This window comes from Thermobia domestica, chromosome 3 (genome assembly GCF_964235325.1).
Source record: "Thermobia domestica chromosome 3, izTheDome1.hap1.1, whole genome shotgun sequence".
NCBI classification, from domain to species: Eukaryota; Metazoa; Arthropoda; class Insecta; order Zygentoma; family Lepismatidae; genus Thermobia; species Thermobia domestica.
Window position 1 is genome coordinate 56633617 of NC_137456.1, and position 22644 is coordinate 56656260.

The window sequence follows — 22644 nt, forward strand, 5'->3', positions numbered from 1 at the left end:
ATTATATGAGTGAGAAGAGAAAGTGATATTTTCTTAACTAAATATCTTTGTTATTACTTTACATTATTATTATTATTATTATTATTATTATTATTATTATTATTATTATTATTATTATTATTATTATTATTAAGTATTCTGTCTTTTGGCAAATACTGGGGCTAAAAGAGTTTTTTTTTTCTTTAATCCTTCTTAATTTTCAGTTTGGGCCTGGAAATGTTTCTTCCATGTTTCCCAATTTTCAGCTTCCTCTTTTAACTCCCAATATATCTTTCTATTTTTCAAATCATCGATCATTTGTGTGTTTCTTCTTCCTATTCCTTGTTTTCCTTCCATCTTTTCTTCTATGGCGGTATAAAGAAGACAATTTCTTGGCAAAATGTGTCCAATCCAATTGGCCTTTCTACGAAGCATGGTGGCTAAAAGCGTCCTCTTCTTTCCTATCTGTTTTAAAACATCTTCGTTTGTTACTTTTTTGTGCCCATTTTATTTTCTCTATCTTCCTCCAACACCACATTTCGAAGCTATCTAAATATTTCTTCTCTAACTTCAGTAATATCCAAGTGCCATGAGAAATTAGTTTCTAATGCGGATTTACATCATAGACTACATACAGATGGTAATCAGAAAAATGGAAACACCTGTAGTTGGCAACGCGTCAGATGTATGGGTTGGCAGTGGTGTCGTGGCGCCCGCAGCGCCGGACCGCTTGTGGTGGTGTGTTAGGTCGGTCTCCATACTACGTCAGGCGCAGTGGAACAGCAGTGTCCAGTGGCTGCAGCAGACGGAGGTAGTGTAAAATTGGAGACCTCTCAGATTTTCAAAGAGGGCAAATTGTTGGTGCGCGGTTATGTGGAGTGAGTGTGACGGCAGTGGCTACTGTGTTAGGTGTGTCGCGTGGGACAGTGTCGAAGGTGATGACGGCCTACACAACACACGGGAAAACCACATCGGGGAAGCGGAACAGTGGACGGAAGAAAATCATGAGTGACAGGTCACGCCGGGTATTAAAGCGCATTGTCACGCAGAACCGTCGTGCCACTGCGGAGCAAGTGACGGAGGAACTCAATCAGCACCTCTCTCATCCTGTTTCGACAATCACAGTCCGCCGCAAATTATATGACATGAACTTACGGGGCCGTGTTGCACGGGCCAAACCGCTCATCAGGGACCATAACGCTTTCGCACGCCGCAAATGGTGCCGCGACCATGCAACTTGGACCGTTGAGAACTGGAAACGTATGATATGGTCGGATGAGTCATCCTTCACCCTATTCCCAACCACAGGCCGTGTTTATGTGTGGAGAACTCCCAAAGAAGCTTATGATCTGCAGTGTCTCCGCCCAACTGTGAAACATGGCGGCGGTTCGGTGATGCTGTGGGCCGCAATATCATGGTTTTCATTAGATCCTGTGGTCACACTTAGCGGACGAATCACTGTCAACGATTATGTCGCAATTTTAGGAGACCACTTGCATTCTATGGTCTGGATGTTGTTCCCGGACAATGACGCCATCTTCCAGGATGATAATGCACCCATTCACACAGCTGGCGTTGTTGCAGCGTGGTTTGAGGAACATCGGGATGAAGTTCAACACCTCTCCTGGCTCGCCCAACCCCCAGATCGCAACATAATTGAACATCTGTGGTCCGTCTTGGAAACACGACTCCGGCGACGATTTCCACCTCCATCTTCTCTCACAGAACTGGCCAATGCCCTGCACGAGGAATGATGTAAAATTCCACTTGCTACTATTCATGACCTCTATGCCTTCATCCCACGTCGCATCAAGGCTGTCCTGAAGGCGAAAGGTGGCCCGACACCATATTAATCTGGTAAGTTGCAATTTCGTTCAGGTGTTTCCATTTTTCTGATCACAATCTGTATGTATTTTACTTCTATTTTGTTATACTTTACACTAACCACTTAATATGTAGTAACAAACTTTCTTTAAAAAAAGAGAGAAAAACTGCTCTCATTTCGACAGGTAAGATGGCCCAAGAGCGATCGAAAATATGGCTCCACATTTTCTTGCGTTCGGCAAGTGTGAAGAATGGTGTAGTCAGCACCATATAGCAATCTTTATTCTCAGCAAGGATTCCAAAAGTACGCATTAAACAATTTCTAGGTGGATCTCTGAGCTGTTTGCAATTAGAGTAGAACGGGAAATAAAATCAACCCCGCTGAGGATTGAACCACGTACATCCAGTTAGTAGGTACCTGCTTACCGATTACGCCACTGCTGCTCTTCATAGGATTATACATTCTGTCAAGAAAATATCCGGAATTTATAATTTAAAAATACGACGTAAAATATTTTGTAATTCCTTTTCTGCTGTGAGATGGTAGCACCGTGCCTAGCTACGATATGCAATATGAGCGTGATCGGTCAATTAGTTTATCTACATCTTCTGGTTTTGTTAGTCGACTTCAAGTGTTGTATTTTAACAATGAATAAAAATATTCAACCAAGAGATTGTCCGAAATTTTGTGTTGATAACAGAATTTAGTGTTCGCAGTTTTTAAGAATGTTGGAAAAGACCTATAGTGAATCAGTTTTACCCAAAACTCAAGTATACGAATGGTGCAAAACATTCCAAGAAGGCCGAGAAATGGGTCAAGATTTGTCTAGTTTTGGTTGTTCTTTAAGTCTTTGATCGATAAAAACATCAATAAAATTAAAGAAATAGTAATGAAAAATTGTCATGCAAGCTTGAGAAAGGTGGCTCTGGACCTCAACATTTCAGATGAAACCGTTCGTATTATTCTTATTTACAGTTTGAACGTGAGACGTGTCGCTGGTCAACTTGTTTTGAAACAGCTTAATTTTGTCCAAAAAGAACATCAGAAACAAGTTGCTAAAGACATGCTCCATTGGTTCAGATCCGATCTTACATTCATAAAACACATTATTGTAAGAAACAAGACATGAGTATGCGAGTTTGACATGCAAACAAGTTAACAGGCTGCTGAATGGAGAGAGGATAATGAGCCAAAACCAAAAAGCAAGCTAAAGTCGCTCCAAAATCAATGTAATGCTTCTGTTTATTTTACGATTATCGTGCTGCTATCCACTCAGAATCCCTGCAAGAAAGACAAACAGTCAACAAAGAGTACTACTTGAGCCTCATGAGACGTTTACGTGAAAATATCCCTCACGAAAGAGCCGAACTGTGGAACCACGATGACGTATTATAACACATGGAGATTTTTGTGAGAAAAGTTTTGGTGAAAAATTCAACGATTGTTCTTGATTATGCTTTGGCTTTGTTCGTTTATCTTCTCAGTTTATGATTCTGCCTTCTGTATTCTTTGTTATCCATGGTTTTTACCCTTATGCGTTCCTACATCTTCTTAAGCATCATTTCAGTTATCCCTGGCTTTCTCGATGCTCTCTTTATCCTGCCGATGTTATGGTTGAGCATGTCTAGTAGAATCTGTTAAACTTTTCCCGAACTATTTTCTATATTGCCGACCATATCGCCCATTGCACAGAATTTTTCTTTCACATCACTGCCCATACTTTTTACTCGTTCCAATTTTCGTTTTCAATATCTCTTTCAATTTTTCTTAATTGACTTTAGCCAGGTAATCACTTCTGTCACTTGGAGCTTGTGACCCGAATCAATGTTCGCTCCCGGTAAGTCTTCACGTCTCTTACACTATTCCTGAAAAGTCACTGAAAAATATTTAATCGCTATGGTAGCGTTTCTTATCTCCTGGACTTTTACCCCTTGTACAGCTTGATTTTTCTTTCCTTAAACCACGTATTTTTCACCACCATATGTTGCCTACAATAGTCCATAAGCATTTGCCTCCGTTCGTATCTTCTACCTAGTCCAAATGATACCAGCAAGCCATTTGTAGCTCCTTCTCCTACTACGCTGTTGAAGTCTCTCACTACTATAGTGTTAACCTTACTCTTCCCTCCTGATACAATATTCACTACTCTCATCATATTCTACTCCATGGTCAGTTGTTCGCATATACACTTGTATTATCACAATATCCACTGGTTTTGCGCTTAGCTTTACAAACATCAAGCGATCACTGCAGTATTCTATTTTGATTACGCTTCTTGCTACTTCATTTATCATTGTTATCACGAACCATTCTCGGCCTTAACGCCACCCGAATATAATATTGTGTAATTTCCCGATACTATCTCACCTTTTCCTATCTAACTTCACTCAAGCACTCTATGTTCATTTTACATTTATCTATTTTCCACTTTTATATTTTCAAGTTCAACCGACGTCGTAAAGTTCGTACGTTCCAATTCTAAAATGAAAGTTATTATTATTATTATTATTATTATTATTATTATTATTATTATTATTATTATTATTATTATTATTATTATTATTATTATTATTATTATTATTATTATTTATTATTTTCTTTGATGATTCTACTAGCAATAAGTGTCCGCATTCTGTTTATTGCAGATATATCACTTACCTTTGCCGGAAAGTTCTGTTACGTTTTCTTCATTTCGGACTAGAAGTTCTGAAAATAAGAACATAGAAAGATATTTATTACATATTGCAATTACTAGTGCCTATAATTAACAGATAACACGAAAAATTAAAGTGATAAGCGAATAGCACTTGACAGAAATCAACCTTTTTAAAAATAATTAAAGCAATATATTAGCCAAAGATGCAGGAAGATTGAAATAGAGAGTTGGATCAATAGAGTTATTGAAATTTCGTTGAAGCATGATACAAAGTTGCTAACTGTAACAGTCTCGAGAAAAATGAAACAGAAAATTAGTTTTAGCATGGATTTCAACACGCTAAATACTCCACTTGAGACATACAGGTAGATACTTTTCAATTTAACGGAAAAGTCTGAAAAATTGCAACTTTCCAAATCAATATAGCGTTGGACCACCTTCCGCCCTCAGATTAGCTGATGCTACATGGAATGGAGTCATAGGGTTCATAAATGGTAGGAAGTGAAATATTACATCATTCTGTCTGCAGTGCATCATTTAGTTCCGTGAGAAAGGGTCCGGCAGAAATCTATGCCAGATTCGTGTCCCCGAAAAGGACAAAGGTGTTCAAATAAGTTGAGGCCTAAGGATTGGGTGGGTCACGGGAGTTCAACTTCATCCTGATGTCCCTCAAACCACCTCCTAACAAGTCTAGTTCTGTGCATGGGCGCATTATCCTTATAAAATATGGCATTATTCTCCGGAAACAACACCTAGACCATAGGATCTACATGGTTCCTTAAAATAGCGACATAATCACGGGCAGTGGCGCAGCTGGTAAGCGTCAGTACAAGACCGACTGAAAACCAAATTACTGCGGTCCACAGCATCACAGAGCCTCCGTCATGTTTCACGGTTAGATGGAGACATTGCGGATCTTTGGTTTCTTTAGGCGTCCGCCACATATACATAGTTTGAAATAAGGTAAATCACGAATCACTCGACCATAGACCAGATCTAGCCATCAGCGGTCCATGTTCCAAGTTCGCAGCACCATGGTGTCATGCTAAAGCAGGTGGTCCATTATCAGCGATTTCGCTTATGCAATCGGACCCCGTGTGCCGATGTCATGTAACTCACGGTGGGTTGTGATTGTCAATACAGGCTGTAGCAGGTGTTGCTTGAGTTCTTCCTTCACTTGCACCGCAGTCGCATGAGATTCTGAGTGATAATCTGCTTTGATGCTCAGAGAGACCTCTCAATGACGGTTTCCATTCGACCACTCTTCCTTTTATAGGATGTGGTTTTGCCATGAATTGTGTAAATCTTCTTCACCTTGAGCACTGTCCCTCACGACACATCCAACACACTTGCGACTTTCGTCACGCAAGCACCACAAAGCCAAGCGCCAACAATTTGCTCTCTTTAAAAACTAGAGAGGTCACCCGTTTTACGCTATAACTGTCTGTTCAGTTCACTGCATATTGTCTTTCTACTGATCCTCATGTAGTGTGGAATTTGACCTAACACATTACCACTAACATCCCGGTGCTGTGATCGCCACCTGACAGTTGCCAGCCGATATCTGCCGTGTTTCCAATTCCAGGTGTTTCCGTTAAATTCATAAGTACCTGTACATACTGAACACTCAATGAAATGATTACGTAATTAATCTATTAGCTTACACTTTCTTCAAAATTTGAAATGAAATTATTTTAATAAATGGAATTTATCCAAAAGATGTTCAAAATTTGAAGCAAAAGATTGTGTGACTTGTTGCATCATCTTACAGAAAAAATAATATATGATATCTCTATTATAAATAACTCTATGACCTATGGAACCCGGAGGTTCAATGTCATGTTCACAAAAACTCTCCATTGACTTCTACTCTTAGCCAGCTCGATCCAGTTTTTATTTTTGTATTCCTATTTCTGCGAGATCCATCATAATGTTGTTTTCACATCTGCGTCTAGCTCTTCCTAATTTCCAGTTAAAACTTTGAAAGCATTCCCCCATTCTTCCAATCTGGCTATGTGACTTGCCCACCTGAGTCTGCTAGACTTGATGACTCTAACATTGTTTGGTAAATGGTATAAACTATGCAGTTTCTCGTTATGAAGTTTCCGCCTTCTCCATTTCCGTTCCTCTTGGATCCGAATATTCGTCTCAGGATATTATTCTCAAATACTTTCAGTCTACGTTTTTCCTTCAGAGTAAGCGACCCTGTTTCACTGGTATACAGCACAAAAGACATATTTTCTTTATATATTTCAAGCTGCAAATTCCTCGGCAGAATTCGCGACTACAAAAGATATTAAACTGAATAATAACACGAATTCCCTGATTTAAGTTGACATTTAATTTAACGTGGATATAGTTTTGGTCTGTTAATATTGATCCTAGACTTGTATCCACTTTGTCGAAAGTGTTATTTGATATTTTGACCCATCCATAATTTGCAGTATTGTAACCCCGATGAACTTCCATGTATTCAGTTTTCTCTGCATTTAATTCTAAACACATGTCCTTGCAAGCTTTTAATAAAATCTCTGTATTTCTTTCTATTGTTCTTCAAACACCCCGTATCAGATTTACGAGGGGGAGACCCAAAAGAAACCGGACTTTTGTTCTAATTTATTAATTTTTGAAGTTTTTTTTTTCAAACAAAATTCTTAAAGTTTCCTCCAAAATACTCTCCATTAAATGCGATGCACTTCTCCACTCTTCTGTGACTGATTGAAATTTCGGCTCTGGAACTCTTCAACTTTGATATCGTACAGTGCCCTTTGCGGGGCTATTTTTACAACCTCCACATCATCAAAACGTTTCTCCTTTATATGCTTTTTTTTTAATTCTCTGGAACAGAAAAAGTCCCACGGTACTAGGTCTGCAAAATACGCAGGGTGGGCAACAATAGCCCATCCTTGATGGCCCAAATAGCGGTTCACAAACAAAGGCCGGTTGTGCGGCGGCGTTCTCATGGTGAAGAAACCAGTCCTCTGATCGCCAGAGTTCCAGGTGTTTCTTCCGCATATCTTCCCGCACACGTATTAAAACTTCCAAATAAAAGTGCTGGTTAACAGTCTGACCAGGAGGAACAAATTCCAAATGCACAATTCCACAAACATCAAAATTAAAAACAAACAATTGCCATTGTCTTAACATTCGACGTCACTGTTTTTTTCCTTTTTTGTCATGGGAATCGGCCTGTACCCTTGGTTGGTTTGGGGTCATATTCGCAACACTAACTCTCATCACCTGTAATAACCTTGGTCAAAAAAAATCGCACGCTCGCACAAGAGTCACTTTTGATCTGATTTTTCAAGTCCTGGCTCAAAATCAGATCAATGTTTTTTTGATCTTGTGCGAGCAGGCGAGGAACAAACTTAGCGGCAACACGTCTCATTTGCAAATTCTCAGTTAAAATCCGCTGATAGAGTTCCAGCTCACTTTCGTCTGTTCTGAAATTTCGTCGAGCGTGAAAAGACGATCCTCGTTGATTTTTTGGCAGATATTTCAATGTTTTTCGAGATGATGAAGGGCACCCAGAACAAGCATGATTTTCAACACTCACCTTACTACGTTTAAAGTGCCAAAACCGCTCGAAAACTTTGTGCTGCTCATAGCATCCTACTTAAAAGCCTACTGAAGCATTTGACAAGCTTCCGTTGCCGATTTTTCAAGGTGGAAGTAAAGTTTTAAACACACTATTTGTTCCTTAAATCTATCATAACGATTTCGCAGGCAGCAAACGAGAACAGTTGAGAAAATGGAAACTAGGATCAAACGTTAACCTCCTACGCATATACCATTTAGTCTCAGGGTGACTTGGTGGTAGAGCTCTTATTTCTGATGCGTGGGGTCCCTGGTTCGATACCGGACAAGTAAGTTTGTAGTGGGCAACATATCTCGTGGGTTTTCTCGGGATACTACCTTCTCCTATCACTTTCTCATTCCACAAACTCTTCCGTCATCATTCACTTGCTTTATTCATCGTTTCTCTTAGCCTAACAGGTATAATTGTGGGACGTTACACTCAAAGTTTTCAAAGATTTTCTCAACTTTGTGATCGATAACTCAGGGACAAAAAATTTGCAAGGAAAATATTTCACATGCATAGGAGGAAGTCAAGATTCCACTCCCGGCAAAGTTTGGCCAAGATCAAATGACTTCTCTACGGTATTTACTCGAAGTCCAAACTGCCCTCCCCTCTAGTAGCTATGTCCATATATATGGTGCACGGGCTCACAGGTTTGATTACCGACGGGATAGCCTTCAAATTTGAGTGCGTTATAGTAATAAGGGCCCCACCCTATCGCGTTTTTGATTATCTAATGTAGGGACCCCATGGATCATAGCGTTAGTGCGAATGAGTCAGAGGTAGTTTGGCCCGATTATTGCGTCAATAAAAAATTTTCAAACTAAAAGTTTCAAACAAAATTTTGAAACAAAAAATTTCAAACAAAAAAAATTCTAACAAAATTTGGAACGAAAAAAGCTTCAAACAAAGATTTTGAAACAAAATTTTACAAACAAAAATTTCAATCTTGGTTTGAACATTTTCGTTCAACATTTTGCACTCTGATAAATATGATCAAAACAGGTTCTACACTGAGAAAGAAATCACCTGCCCGACCATGGACCGTAACAACTTCGGAAAATGTGGCGCGTGTGAGAGCGTCCATCCAGCAATATCCAAAGCGTTCAGCACTTGAACAGGTAAGCCAGGCGATTTTTTCTCCATGCAGAACTTGTTGCTCTAAATTTTGATACCCAAACTTGAATAGTTTTTCTATCCGGAACAGAATCATGTCAGCCAAGTCCGAATCGAATACGGAATGCGCGCTGAGTAGTAATCACAGAGCCACCATTACGAATATAGTCCTCCACAACAATCGGCGATTCTCTCCGCACCACGCCATTGCGACTACTGAAAATGGCACGTATACTGCTATAGATAGATACTCCCTCCGCTGCCATATCTCCAAAACAGCTCACACAGCACGTCTCCAAATACGAGAGGTATTTTTGCCGGACACTGTATTTAGCGTATACATTAAGCAAGTCAAAGTCCATGTCAAGTTTAATGAAGATCGAATGAGTTCTGCTGTATCGCGGACGATAATAATAAACAAATGAAAATCAAACGAAGGATGAAAATAAATCAGTTCCATGTTAAAAATGAAACCCTTAGTGCTGCAATATTCCTCCAAACATTGCTGATTCTTAATAATTGTAAAACATTTTCAAGACGTCCATATCCATTTAGCCTACTTCAACGACCTGATATTTCGAAAGAATAAGGTGGTTGAAGAGTGTAGTGAGCAGAAATACGGAGGAAGGACAAATAAAACGTTCGGCGTCATACCTATAAATAAATGGATTGATTTATGTAGGATGGAAAATGGAGAAAACAACTAATCTGTGCCAATGCCTATTTTTTTATTCTATGAAGATATAATGAGCAAATGAAAACGGTAAACTCTTTGAGTTGTAATAGATCGGTTCTTAATGAAGATTAAAATCTTCTCTTACTTCAACAAGCAACCGCCAAATCATTCAGGGGTATTTTTCTCCCATTTGATAATATTCCTTAAAATTAAAAGTGCAATAACTCCTCCTAGTTTATTAGGAATGGAGCGAAGAATGACATAAGCAAACAAGAAGTATCATTCTGGCTGAATATGCACAGGTGTAACTAGAGGATTAGCTGGAGTGAAATTTTCTTGGTCTCCTAATATATAAGGATTTCAAAGAGTAAGTAATATTAAGCCTGTTATTATTATTAGGAACCCAATAGTATCCTTTGTTGAAAAGTAGGGGTGGAAAGGAATTTTATCTTGGTTTCTATTAAGTCCTAAGCGGTTGTTAGAACCTGTTTGATGGAGAAATAGAATGTGTACTATTGATATGGCAGCGACAATGAAAGGTAAAAAGAAATGAAAGGCAAAGAATCGATTTAAAGTAGCATTATCTACGGCGAATCCTCCTCAAATTCATTGTACTAGTATTGTTCCTGAATAAAGAATAGCTGAAAGTAGATTTGTAATGACTGTTGTTCCTCGTATACTTTAACACGGAAAGGAAGCACTATATTATTTGAAGAAAACTGAAATACCAAGAGATAACATATGACCTTAAAAAATGTAATAACTTACAGCTGTAATAACTGGACCTCGTTACAATTGTAATTTATTACCTGAAATACTTGAGGGTTATAACATACATGTCATAAGTGTAATCTAGTTTGTATTTTGGAGAACTGAATACCTGTTACACGTTTAAGCAACTCCAATTTCCAGCTTTTATATACTTAGATCCATATAAAATTTCAAAATTTCCTTCCAAATTACCTCCATAAATATTATAACACTGGGAATACGAAGTACACTAAATGTTTGTGACACAGTAATATGAGTAGAGGTAGTAAACTCGAGCATCATGATGCATTATTGGTGCATCAAAAGCTTCATTTGATCTACTTTGTATTATGCAGCACATACCACTTATCTACTGGGTTGAATGAGTTAAAAAATGTGTAAAAAAATATATTGCAATCATAACTTTGTTAGTTACTAGAAGCTGCTACATAATGCTGCATGACCTTATGGTGACACATTTATTTTTTTTCAAAGGTGTAATTCAGGTAAGCAAGTAAATAAGCAATAAGATTAAAACGTCGACTAAAATGGTGTTGGTGGTCCGTTTCTTGTCTTGTTTTAGTACGTTTTCGTTAATACACAAGCTAACACGCACAAAAATCAAAATTATTTGCTTGGATAACAGAGAATACAAAAATACAAACATCTTGGATCATTACACAAAAGTAAAGGAAAATTGTGTAAAGATTTTATTATGAGAACAAAAAAAAATAAAATAAAATAAAATAAAAATGAAAGTTTAATATTACTTTAAAAATTAATATATTAAAAATTCACACAATGCGAAACAAAGTTAATAAAATAAAAGATAAACTGTTGAAATCTTCATCAACTCGTATATCAAACAGTTCTGGCAGATAGAAAAGAAAATATGTAGAATACTTACGAAGCAAAATGTAGAAGAAATGCTCAATCACGTCTGGTCTCTCTTCAAGGTTCTTCAGAAGATTAGGATGAACTTTTAGCTTAGAGTAAAGATCACTTAATTCCACAGTTGCTTGGAAATTCTTTCCGTATCGTCTTTCTGATCGCCTCCGAGATAAGTTGTACAAGCAGCACATCAAACAAAAACCGTGTTCTCGCCATTCTGTGTGATGTTGTACAAAACAAGCTGCTGTTGACATGATATCTGAAAACAAAAACAACAATATTACTGATGTTATTTGACCAATGCTCTAGGTGTTCCAAAATCCCGTAACCATCAAAATCAATAACAGTTTCTAAACCACATGACATAAAGAATTGCGATCTCTTGCAAAAGATATCTCGACTATCGAGTTTCGTTTAATGCCACTATTTTTCAATGTTGTTTAGTTTCGTATCAGATAGACTAAATAAATGAAAACCTAAACACCATTGAAGAAGGCTCAGTGTTTGCCGTAGTATGTACAGATCAAGTCTCAAATTATTTAGAAAATAAACTTTTGCCATCGATATGGACGTGATCCTCCCTCCAAGCCCAAGAACTTTAGAATGAGGAGTGAGTGATCTACCGTGGATTCGACGACCAGGAGTATTACAAGAAACTGTCGACACTATGTAAGTTTTATTTCAACGTAGAACTAAGAAATCAATCCATTGTGTTTCACGTGAATTATAGGTATTGAAACAACTGTCCACATGGACCTGCATAAGCGGCAACCTATTTGTGCATATAAAAACTTCAAATGTAGAAGCCGAATGACTGTCCTTTGCGTTCTGAATTCGCTTTCTCCATGTTAAACAAAATCATTGGACAAGAAGTTATGATCTATGCGTTAGCTCACATTAATTATCTCAATGTGTGAATATGGGGTTCTAAAAATCCTCATACCACTGTGAACTCATTCACAGAACCTGTAAGGTGAATTTATAGTGTTGGCTAATGCAAAATAACGTGTTTGGTCCATTTTTCTTCAGTTTAAATAATGTACATTGCTACATGCTAGAACAGTGCTTTCTGTAAGAGGAGAAATTAAGGCCTTTCATCATTTTAATATATCAGGGCACCCTCTCATTTTTGCTATCATGTCTGGAATATTTTTGATTGAGTAGCCACTCTCTGGGAGATGAATGTTGTTGTTTATGTTTATGTTGACATGCAGAGACATGCAGAGGAGAGATTGAATTTCGTCCTGGCATTCTGCGAATAACCTAAATAATACACATTGAGATTCGCTAATGGTAAATATAACTTGCTGAGTTGGAGTACATTTTACAAGGGGCTGTGATGTTCTAGTTTGGAGTTGTGACTGTATTAGTAAAAGAAATTTTGAGACATACGTATTTATCGGCTATTTTTCTATTCCTTTGTATTATGTATGCAATACAACTTAAACATTACTTTAAAACATAGATACTGCATTACATCCATGTTATTATTCGGAAACTAATGAACATTTCAAACGTTAGCTTTGATTTTGTGATCATTAGAAACAATTACAAACCTTAGGAACACAGTTTTGGAATCAGATACCTTAAGATAATAATAATAATACATATCAAACATTTTATTCACTCATTAAAAATGTCTGTATGACACTTGCGTCACATGTTGCCAAACTTTGAATTAACAGTAGCATCGGGACAGACCCGTAAGCAGAACAAGTGAGAGGGGGGAGATAATTTTGCGGAAAGCTATCTTGAGTTCACCTTGTATTCATTATTTCTTAGTGCATAAATGTTATTATTATGAGCTAGAAAGAAAACAATTGAAGTGCTTGGAACAATTAGCAGTCATCTTAACCGCTTCTGAAAATTGATTACAAAATAAATATAGACTATACTTAGTCCTATCAAGTAATATTAATCACACCAATCTGCAGAAGACAACATAATTTGGAACTTTCATGAAAAGAAACAGAGAAATATCTGAAAAATGAAATGAAATCCTTAAGTTTAACGTCCCACGGTTATGCCGGTTAGGCTAGAGGAGACGGTGATGATGGGAAATGAATGAAATGGTGGAATGAAGAAAGTGGGAGGAAACGGGAGAACAACGACAAAACCCACGAGCACAGTGTTTGTCCACCACAAAGTCCACACGGCGCGAGCTGAGATCGAACTAGTGACCCCAAGCACCGGAGGTGAACGCTCTACCACTGAGCCACCGCGCCCTCCTGAGAAATATCTGAGCAGCCAGATTAGCACAATAAATTAACTCTGCTTGCGACAAAGCGTACTTGAATTTCTGAAGACAAGAAATTAATGAAATGAAGTAAATATGGAGAGAAACCTCCACGATAACACAGATGCCAGCTTTTGGGGGTTGGCAAAAACTGGCTTAAAGTATTCAAAATTCAAGTATATTACTTAAATAAATATTTTTTGTATAAATCTTACTTCCTGATGATTGTAGTTAAATTACTGATCTGACAAGTCAATCTGCACATTACATTTTATTACATTATTAGTGTTACTGCTTGTAACAGTAGCCAACGGCCAGCGTAATTTCCCAAAACTAAAATTTGTTTAGATCCACGATGACTGAAACTTGATAGGAAGAAATTACCATGACAATATGTTTGTAATTCAAACCTAATTCCTAATAAACATACGGTAACTTAATACCCTTCTTATTAATATTGCTATTTTTATTCGAGTTGAGTTGATTTTAACGTCTCATTCAGCAGCGAGGATTTATGAGACGGGATCTACTGATTAACGTGGAATCCGAACCACATGAGCTCCCACTGGGAATCATACCCTGGTATCCCACGTTATATTATTATTCGATGAATCCTATATTTTCGTTAACGCTACTAAGTTAATGATGGAGTAACCTCTTAAAATCGTGGCTTCTAAAATGTCTTCTTTCTAGGGAAGATGGAATGGAAAATGATGCGATTGCACGAACGGGAAATTACCTAGGGCCTTGGAGATATAATGAGGCTCAACAGAAAACAGAGATCTGAAGGTGCAATAGTTCAAAACGAGACCATGACGCCTTACGCAACATTAAAAGAAGAACATAATACAAGAATTTATTATTATAGCAATAAATTTAGAAACAATAACTAAATTGACTATATCTTGCCTGAAATGTTCGCACTTAAGCTTGCCAAAATGTGTTTGAAAATTGACAGTATCTGACATTATATGAGTACATAAAAGGACAAAAGCAGTGAAATTTGACAGTATACTCAATCTTTTTATCACTAAGCAGCATGGTTAGGAGCAGAAACATGCTACAGTGACGCAACAATTTTGTTCGGGGCTTTAGTGCAGGAAATTATTTCTGGAATTACTTAATCAGTCAGCTATTTTGAAGATGTAACAGTTAAAACTTGATGGACAATGGATCCCTCATAGAATTCATACGACAAGGGTCCCCCGTGAATTAATTTATGTATATGGTACCAGGTTAGTTCTGTGGGGAGTTCTCTTATTGGAGCCTTTGTTTCAGCAATGGTTGGACCTTTTGAGGGGCAAGAAGAGTTAACAACATTAAACAAAACAAGTTAGTGTACTCAAAGAATCTTTCGATTTGAATAAAGACATGTTACATATAAAGTTTTGATAATTTCATAATGATATATGATAAACAGTTTCACCATCGTTACATTGCCTCTTTTGTTATTGTGTATTTAAGTGCTTAATCTAAGTAGGCTTGTCGTAATATGCGGGATGTTTCTCATTTTAGCAGTTTTACATTGTTACATTTTAAACATTTCTTGCATTTTAATAATGGAGAGAGGGTTCAACGAGTTTGTTACTAATATGAAATTTTGTGATGCACATATGTAACATGAAAATAAATAACAGATTAATTTAAGTTTATACAATATCTTTGAAGTGTCTACCCCATTTCTATTTTCCCATTGTGAGATGGGTACGTACCTCTCTTATAACACCTACCTGACGGCTTATGGCTGGATCGTAATTGTAAGACAGCAGTAATTGTTCCTCCCTTCTAATTGCCTACGCAATGCTCACAGAACCTTCAAAGAAGGTAATGGGTTACACTCATTAAGCCTGACCGACCCCAGTCTCCTGAATCAGGTTCTTGGGGCCCCAGAGACCTTACCAGTATAATTACTGATTAAAGGAATTTTCCTAGCGAGTTGGACACTACTAGCATCTAGAGGGTGCCCCGTGCGATAAGGGAAGCTCGCCTCCTCTATAGTGCCGAAAATACTAAGGTACCGAATCCCACAGTATGACCACAGCCAGGCAGAGACGAACCGAAATCTACGATCCCTCAAATTCCAAAGCGTGATTGCTAATTCCCGGCCCTATCTACTTCAGATCATTCAGAATTTCGCGATGAGGTATCACCAACCACCACCTCCTAAACCCAATGGCATGTGTTACTGGCCCATTTGAGAGTCAGGCAAAGCGTCTCATCCCTTTGCAGGGTTGTCCGAATCCACCCATTGCTGAACAACCTCGGCTACCTCAAGTTTACATGCTGAGGCATGGGCGTCTCTGGCGGGGGGGCGGGGGGACGCGTCCCCCCAATATTTTAAAGTGACACAATCTAAAATTCCACTGAGATACTAGCAGTTAGATCATTTCCTTTGATGCCCCCCCCCCAAATTTTACATGCCAGAGACGCCAATGTGCTGAGGTACCATGAGCACGTTATGTACGGTACTAAGCACATCTTCCGGATCCAATGCTATACGTAACTCACCATTTGAAACAGAACCCAACGCCTCTCTCCCTCTAATTACCTCTCAATTACGGTAAAGGTACACCGTATATTACCGAGCCCTATGACTGATGGAAACCACCTGAAAATCAGGTATTTTTATTTGGGAGACTGCACTCTCCCCCGGTGGGGACGGCAATAATTAAAAGTTAAAATTTTGTGTTCAGATGCAACGTGTTCTTCTGAGCCAATGGCAAGAGCTAGTCACCCATTTATCAGGATGGCTAAGCTTTTAACCCGGCAAGAGATCCTTCATCATCACCTACACCTACAGTATGTCCATCGCCGTGTTTCATTATGAATAAGAGTAATGCAAGCGCATGGCGATTATTTAATTCTCCCAAATTTTGTCAAATTTCAATCTCTAGCATCTTTGGCGCCTTTGATTTGGTGACTCTCGCAAAAATTTGAGTCCCTTCCTTCCTTTCTCAACGTAAGCTTGAGACCGGCTATGGCAGGTTAGTAATTTAAGTATTCACATAAGCTTCAAACAGATGAAACGAGGGTACCGGTGTACTGCACTGCTTGTTCCGCCAATGGTTATGGCTCAGTGTATATATATTTCCTTCTTTGGGAGAAACAATGGGCCAGAATTAATAATATTTTAAGTTAAGTTCGATTATGCTCAAAAAAGGAAATCGGACTTTTTTCTTATTTGCAATGTAATATACACCCTCCATTCCAAAAGAAACCGAACTTTTGAAAACAAATAGTACCACTAGTGCCATCTGTTGTAATATTTTACCGGTAGATGGCGTAGTCCCTCATTGACAACTGATATATATGTCATGACATTTGGATGCACGGCAACAAAGTTATTGCGTTTCAACTGTCAGTGTGTTGTGTACATCGGTCGGAAAATGAGTTTCAAACAACGAGCTTCAATTGAGTTTTGTGTTAAACTGGGTAAAACTTTTAGTGAAACGCACCAAATGCTACAAACTGCATATGGTGATGTCTATCCCGTACGCAAGTTTACGAGTGGTTCAGGCGATTCAAATCGTGTAGAGAGACGCTGGATGATGACGAAAGATCAGGCCGTCCCAGAACCGGATTATCGGAAGAAAACATCGAAAAAGTGCGTGAATTCATCAAACATAACAAAAAATCGTCGGTGAAAGTTATTGAAATGGAATTAGGCATTCCTCAAACAACCGCATACCGCATTTTGACCGAAGTTTTGGGCCTTAAGAAGGTTAATTCGCGGTTTGTACCACACAAACTCACCGAAGACCAAAAAGTTGATCGAATTGCGCATTGCAAAGACATCGTTAAAAGTGCTCGGCAGGATCGAAACTTCTTGAAATCGATTGTAACTGGTGACGAGACGTGGTGTTTTGAATATGAGCCCGAAACAAAGCGGCAAAGTGCTGAATGGAGAGCGCCGGATGAAGGAACACCCAAAAAAAGTCGCTTGGTGAAGTCAAAAGTTAAGGTGATGCTGATTTGCTTTTACGATTCAAAAGGAATTGTCCACAAAGAATTTGTTCAGCCCGGCCAGATAGTCACTGGAGAGTTTTACTTGGGCGTCATGAAGCGTTTGCTGGCAAGAATTCGTCGTATTCGGCCCGAATATCGCGAAATCGGCAGTTGGACTCTTTTGGACGATAATGCACCATCACATCGTTCGCGACTTGTAACTGAATTTTTGGTCAAAAATCACATTATTCGGTTGCATCATCCGCCCTATTCACCAGATCTCGCTCCGTGCGATTTCTATCTGTTCCCGAAACTGCATTTGGCGATGAAAGGAAAGTGGCACGCATCGATTGATGCCATTGAGAAGGCGACGACCGCCGTCCTAAAGACCATTCCAATAAAGGCCATGGAGAAGTCGTTTGACAACTTGTTGGAGCGTGCAAATATGTGTATCGATGCAGAAGGGGAATACATTGATTAATTAAAATGATTTGTTCCAAAATGTACGACTATGAGCAAAATAAATGACGCGTCTCTTTATTTTGAAGTTTTTTGAAAATATCTCTGTTTTCTTTATATGTTCGAAATTTCGGAAGGTTTCCCCAGCAGGACAGATTAATAACCAACCCGTTTTTAATATTTCTGTTAGATATTAGCTTAAAATAAATAAATTAGAAGCAAAAAACATTAAATCGACAGAAATCTCGAGAATTACCAACTCTGCTAAAGTGGGAAATTTTGAAGAACGCGAGGGAATTCTGCAGTTCAACACGAAGCAGCGACATCTATGTTATTGAGAGGAATGTGGATTAAATCTACAGACGAAACTTTTATCGAAATATTTCTAATATGTCTTATTACGTGCATTATCTGCAAACTCCAATATATGAATATATGCCAAGTATTAACGTATAGATAGAGCAAAAAGTGGAAATTATCTATGGAAAAGGACGAATTGGTAGCGCGACCGTAATGAAAAGTCGTCTTTACCGCAGAACAGGCTCAGTTCACGTTAGAAAACAATTAGCTCAGTTAGTTAAAGCAACGACTCTATATGCCGAAGGTAGTGGGTTCGAATCTTCCTCGAAGTGCCGTTGTCATTCTTATTAGTATGGTTATTTATTTTTATTTTTTATGTGGGAAAGAATCAAATTGTAACATATGTGTAAAACTCATAACGATACAAAAAAAAAGTCGTTGTCTCACTTGCATTAGCATCCCTAATTTTGTTTGCAAACAGTTTCGTAATTATTTCCCCTGTGCTCACTGCTCACTATACATTATGCTCGCTGGCGCATAACGAATGTTTCCCAGTAAATGTTAATTCTAATTTGGAGAATTTTATAAAGTTTCACAATATTTCTCACTACATAGTCTTCTATCTACTTGTTTTGATATTTTGATAACAGATTTTCCTATTAAATGTTTAATTTTCCCTAGATGTTTAATTACGGAAAACTTGTACAATGTATTTGTATTAAATTGAAATTGTTTTGAATTTACCATATGAAATAAGTAGTTCGAAGGAGGAAAACTCAAGTAATTGATATTCTACGTAAAAGCAACCTATTGTAGAATGATGATACTTCTTACCTTCAGCACATAATCTTTACGTTAGAGAGTCAGACAGAAAAAAAATCCTGTTTTTTCCTCCCTATGACCACCCATTTTAAACCTCTACATTCCTCTGTTCGTCTCACAAAATTTCGGTGCTCCAAAAACATTCATATAATAATAATAATAATAATAATAATAATAATAATAATAATAATAATAATAATAATAATAATAATAATAATAATAATAATAATAATCCTAAATATGCCATCCTTACATAATGTAAGGATATCTTAATTTCTTAGTTTAAATCTTAGATATCTTAGTTTAAAATACTTCCTTTAGTAATTATTTGAGCAACCATGTAGGAGGGGGTACGACGTTTTATTTTGCCCCTCTCGTTTTATTATCCTTCCAACAGAAAATAATTTCTGATAAGCAGGGCAGACAAAATTAATAAGAAATATATTTACAGCATCATCTCCCCTTGTATGATTGAATATCACGTAGCATTTTTTATTCTACCAAAGATGGCCCTGTGCGGTTAGGGGTAGGTAACTAAAGAAATACCTAATATATAGCGCCTCTTGATTGTAATATTACCGCTTCTTTATTTGTACGAGGGAGCCCCTACAAGGGTGGCAAAAAGAATAGGAAAAGTGTCTATTGATTCCAGTGGCGGATCCAGCACAAAGTTCTGGGGGGAGGGGAGTGAAAGATTCTTTTGATGATGTAAAGCTGTCACAAATTACCACTTAACTACACTAAACATAATAGTTGGGTGAAGCGGAACCCAGTCAGTTTAAATTGATGTAAAAGTTTAATTTTTGGCTTCATATTAAAGTTTTGGTTTCAAATAAGAATTTCAGTCCAAGTGGTCAATGATCAAATCTCGTGGGGCTCTTCAGTGTAGGCTAATACGGCCCCCTTATGAGTAAAGGCAAAAATATTAAAATGTTTATAACTTTCGAATTTTTCGTCTATTTTAAAGAAATGTTGGGCTTCGTATTAAAGTGTTGGTTCCAAATGACAATTTCAGTCCGAGTGGACAATGATCAAATCCTGGGGGGGAATCTTCAGTATAGGGGGCTACGGCTCCCTTATGGGAAAAGGCAAAAATATGAAAATGCTTATAACTTTCGAATTTTTCGTCTATTTTAAAGAAATTATTGGCTTCATATTAAAGTCTTGGCTTCAAATGACAATTTCAGTCCGTGTGGATAATGATCAAATTTCGGAGGGTTCTTCGGTGTAGGGGTTTCGGCTTCTTTATGGGACAAGATTCTCGTAGTTGATATTGCAAAATTGTTTTGTATACATGAGTGGAAACTTGCACCATTTGGTTAATTTTACCTCTTATATTTTGCAGATTCAAATTCCAAGCAATAGTTACTTCTCAAAGCTAAAAGAAGGCACTTACTACATAGATTCATTAAAATGAAATGTCTTTTATGAGAGTTTGTCATGGAGCAGACGAACGAACAGGCACCCAAACATTGGTTGAGTCGGACGGTTGAAACTCGTTAAGCTCACTTCAATTATTATTATTATTATTATTATTATTATTATTATTATTATTATTATTATTATTATTATTATTATTATTATTATTATTATCATTAATAATAATAATAATAATAATAATAATAATAGAGCATTCATCTTTGGTGCATGGGGTCCGCGGCTCGTTTCCACTTCGCGCCAAGTGAAATTTGAGGTGGACAAATACCGTGTGCATGGGTATGGGCTTTCTTGGTATTTTCCATTTTTCTCAAACTTTCTTCATTTCACCATTTCATTCATAATCATTCTTCCTTAGCGTAGGTGCATAATCGTGCAACTAGATATTCCATTTAATTTTAATTTCAATAATAATAATAATAAACAATTAATTCAACTGAAAGGACTGTAATTTATGTTGACGGCAATTATCATAAATATGCAACCATTATAAAAACAATTCTTTCAGTAGAAAGATAATCCTTTCCAAGTGTTAACGAATGCGCACGAGATAAGACATGTCTCGAGGAAGAGACGAGACGCGCTTTGTGACATCCAAAATAAGACGTGACAAATGTTTTGGACACGAGATAGCTTTTAAAATGTCTCGTCTTGTCTGAAATGTCTCGAAAACAAAAGTCTAAGTTTTAAAATTATTTTTCAAGATCTATTCTCTCAAAAGTAGCTCTCTGCCTTAAAATTAAGGAAATAAATTCAACTCCAAGAATAAACTACTACTCATATACTTTTCAGGTCAATTGACTTATACCATGTTGCAAGGTTAAATATTTATTTATGAGGTGCGTACAAAATTTGCCAGTGTCTTTTTTGAGAAAATCGTCGAGGAAAAGTCACCTCCAAGAATAAACTACCCCTCGTAAATTTTTCTAAGAGAAATATCTGATACCGGTACTGCAATATAGGCTTGCTAATTAAATATTGATTAATGAAAAATAAACAAAATTGTTAAAACCATTTTGGAGAAAATAGCTTTTTTCGATTTTCGGCTGTTAGTAAATCACACTTATTTTAGGCGGTAGGAAAAAAATTGGAAAATCTCCTTTAGAAATACTGTGTAAACCCTAAGTTTAAAATTTGGTGTAGATACGTTGAACGGTATGGCTTCTAGGCGAGTGCACAGAAAAGTGTACCGAACGGACGGACCGGAAGGACGGGTATCGAAAAATCACATTTTCGGTATGTAGACGCTATAAAGTATGTAAATCTGTTGAAATCTGAATTTGATATACTATTTTCACAATCACCATATTTTCTTCTCTCTTTTGTCGCTCGAAAAAGAAAAGCCTGAGTTTACCACAAAAAGCTAGGAAGTTTACCAAAAAATATTCAATTACAGGGCCACCGCACTAAACTTTTTCAATTCAATTTCTTAACTCTGTTAGGCCGCAGTTGTTACTGAAGTGTGTATTTGGATAATACGAATAAAATTATCGTATTATTCAAATACATCGAATGTCAGATTATCGAATAAAAAACTTCGATTGAAGAAAATCCACACTACAAAACTAAGTCGCCCTTTGAGCATATTTTCATTAGACATATAATAGAACAATTAATGCAATAATTGTTTATGAAATATGAAAAAAATCAAATTAGTCATTTTTGAGAAAGTCGTTCAAAAAGAACACGTCAGGAGCAACCTACCTCTTGTGAATTGTTTCGAACAATGAGTTAAGATATACTTTTGGTTATTAATGAAATATTTATTTGCGAAATTTGAACAAAATCGCCTGTCGTTCGAGAAAATTGTCGGGAAAAACCTTGACCCCCAAAATAAACTATCCGTCGTAATTGTTTTTCATAGAAATGACTTATACTAAAATATAGGGTTATTAATGAAATACTTATTTATGAATTATCAATGAAATTGTCCGAGTAATTTTTGACAATATCGTGAGGGAAAAATAACCCC

At 37.3% G+C, this 22644-nt stretch overlaps 1 protein-coding gene across 1 annotated transcript in view; it reads right to left on the reverse strand.

The window, feature by feature from the left end:
* The window catches only part of LOC145680397 (meiosis inhibitor protein 1-like), a 265116-nt gene that overhangs the window by 223642 nt on the left and 18830 nt on the right, over positions 1 to 22644 (reverse strand). Inside the window, exons 2-3 of the mRNA XM_081750854.1 lie at positions 11490 to 11732; positions 4463 to 4510 (exon numbers count right to left, since the gene is read on the reverse strand). Coding sequence (XP_081606980.1) covers positions 4463 to 4510; positions 11490 to 11727 — 286 coding nt within the window. The 5' untranslated portion in view covers positions 11728 to 11732. The remainder of the gene's footprint in view (positions 1 to 4462; positions 4511 to 11489; positions 11733 to 22644) is intronic.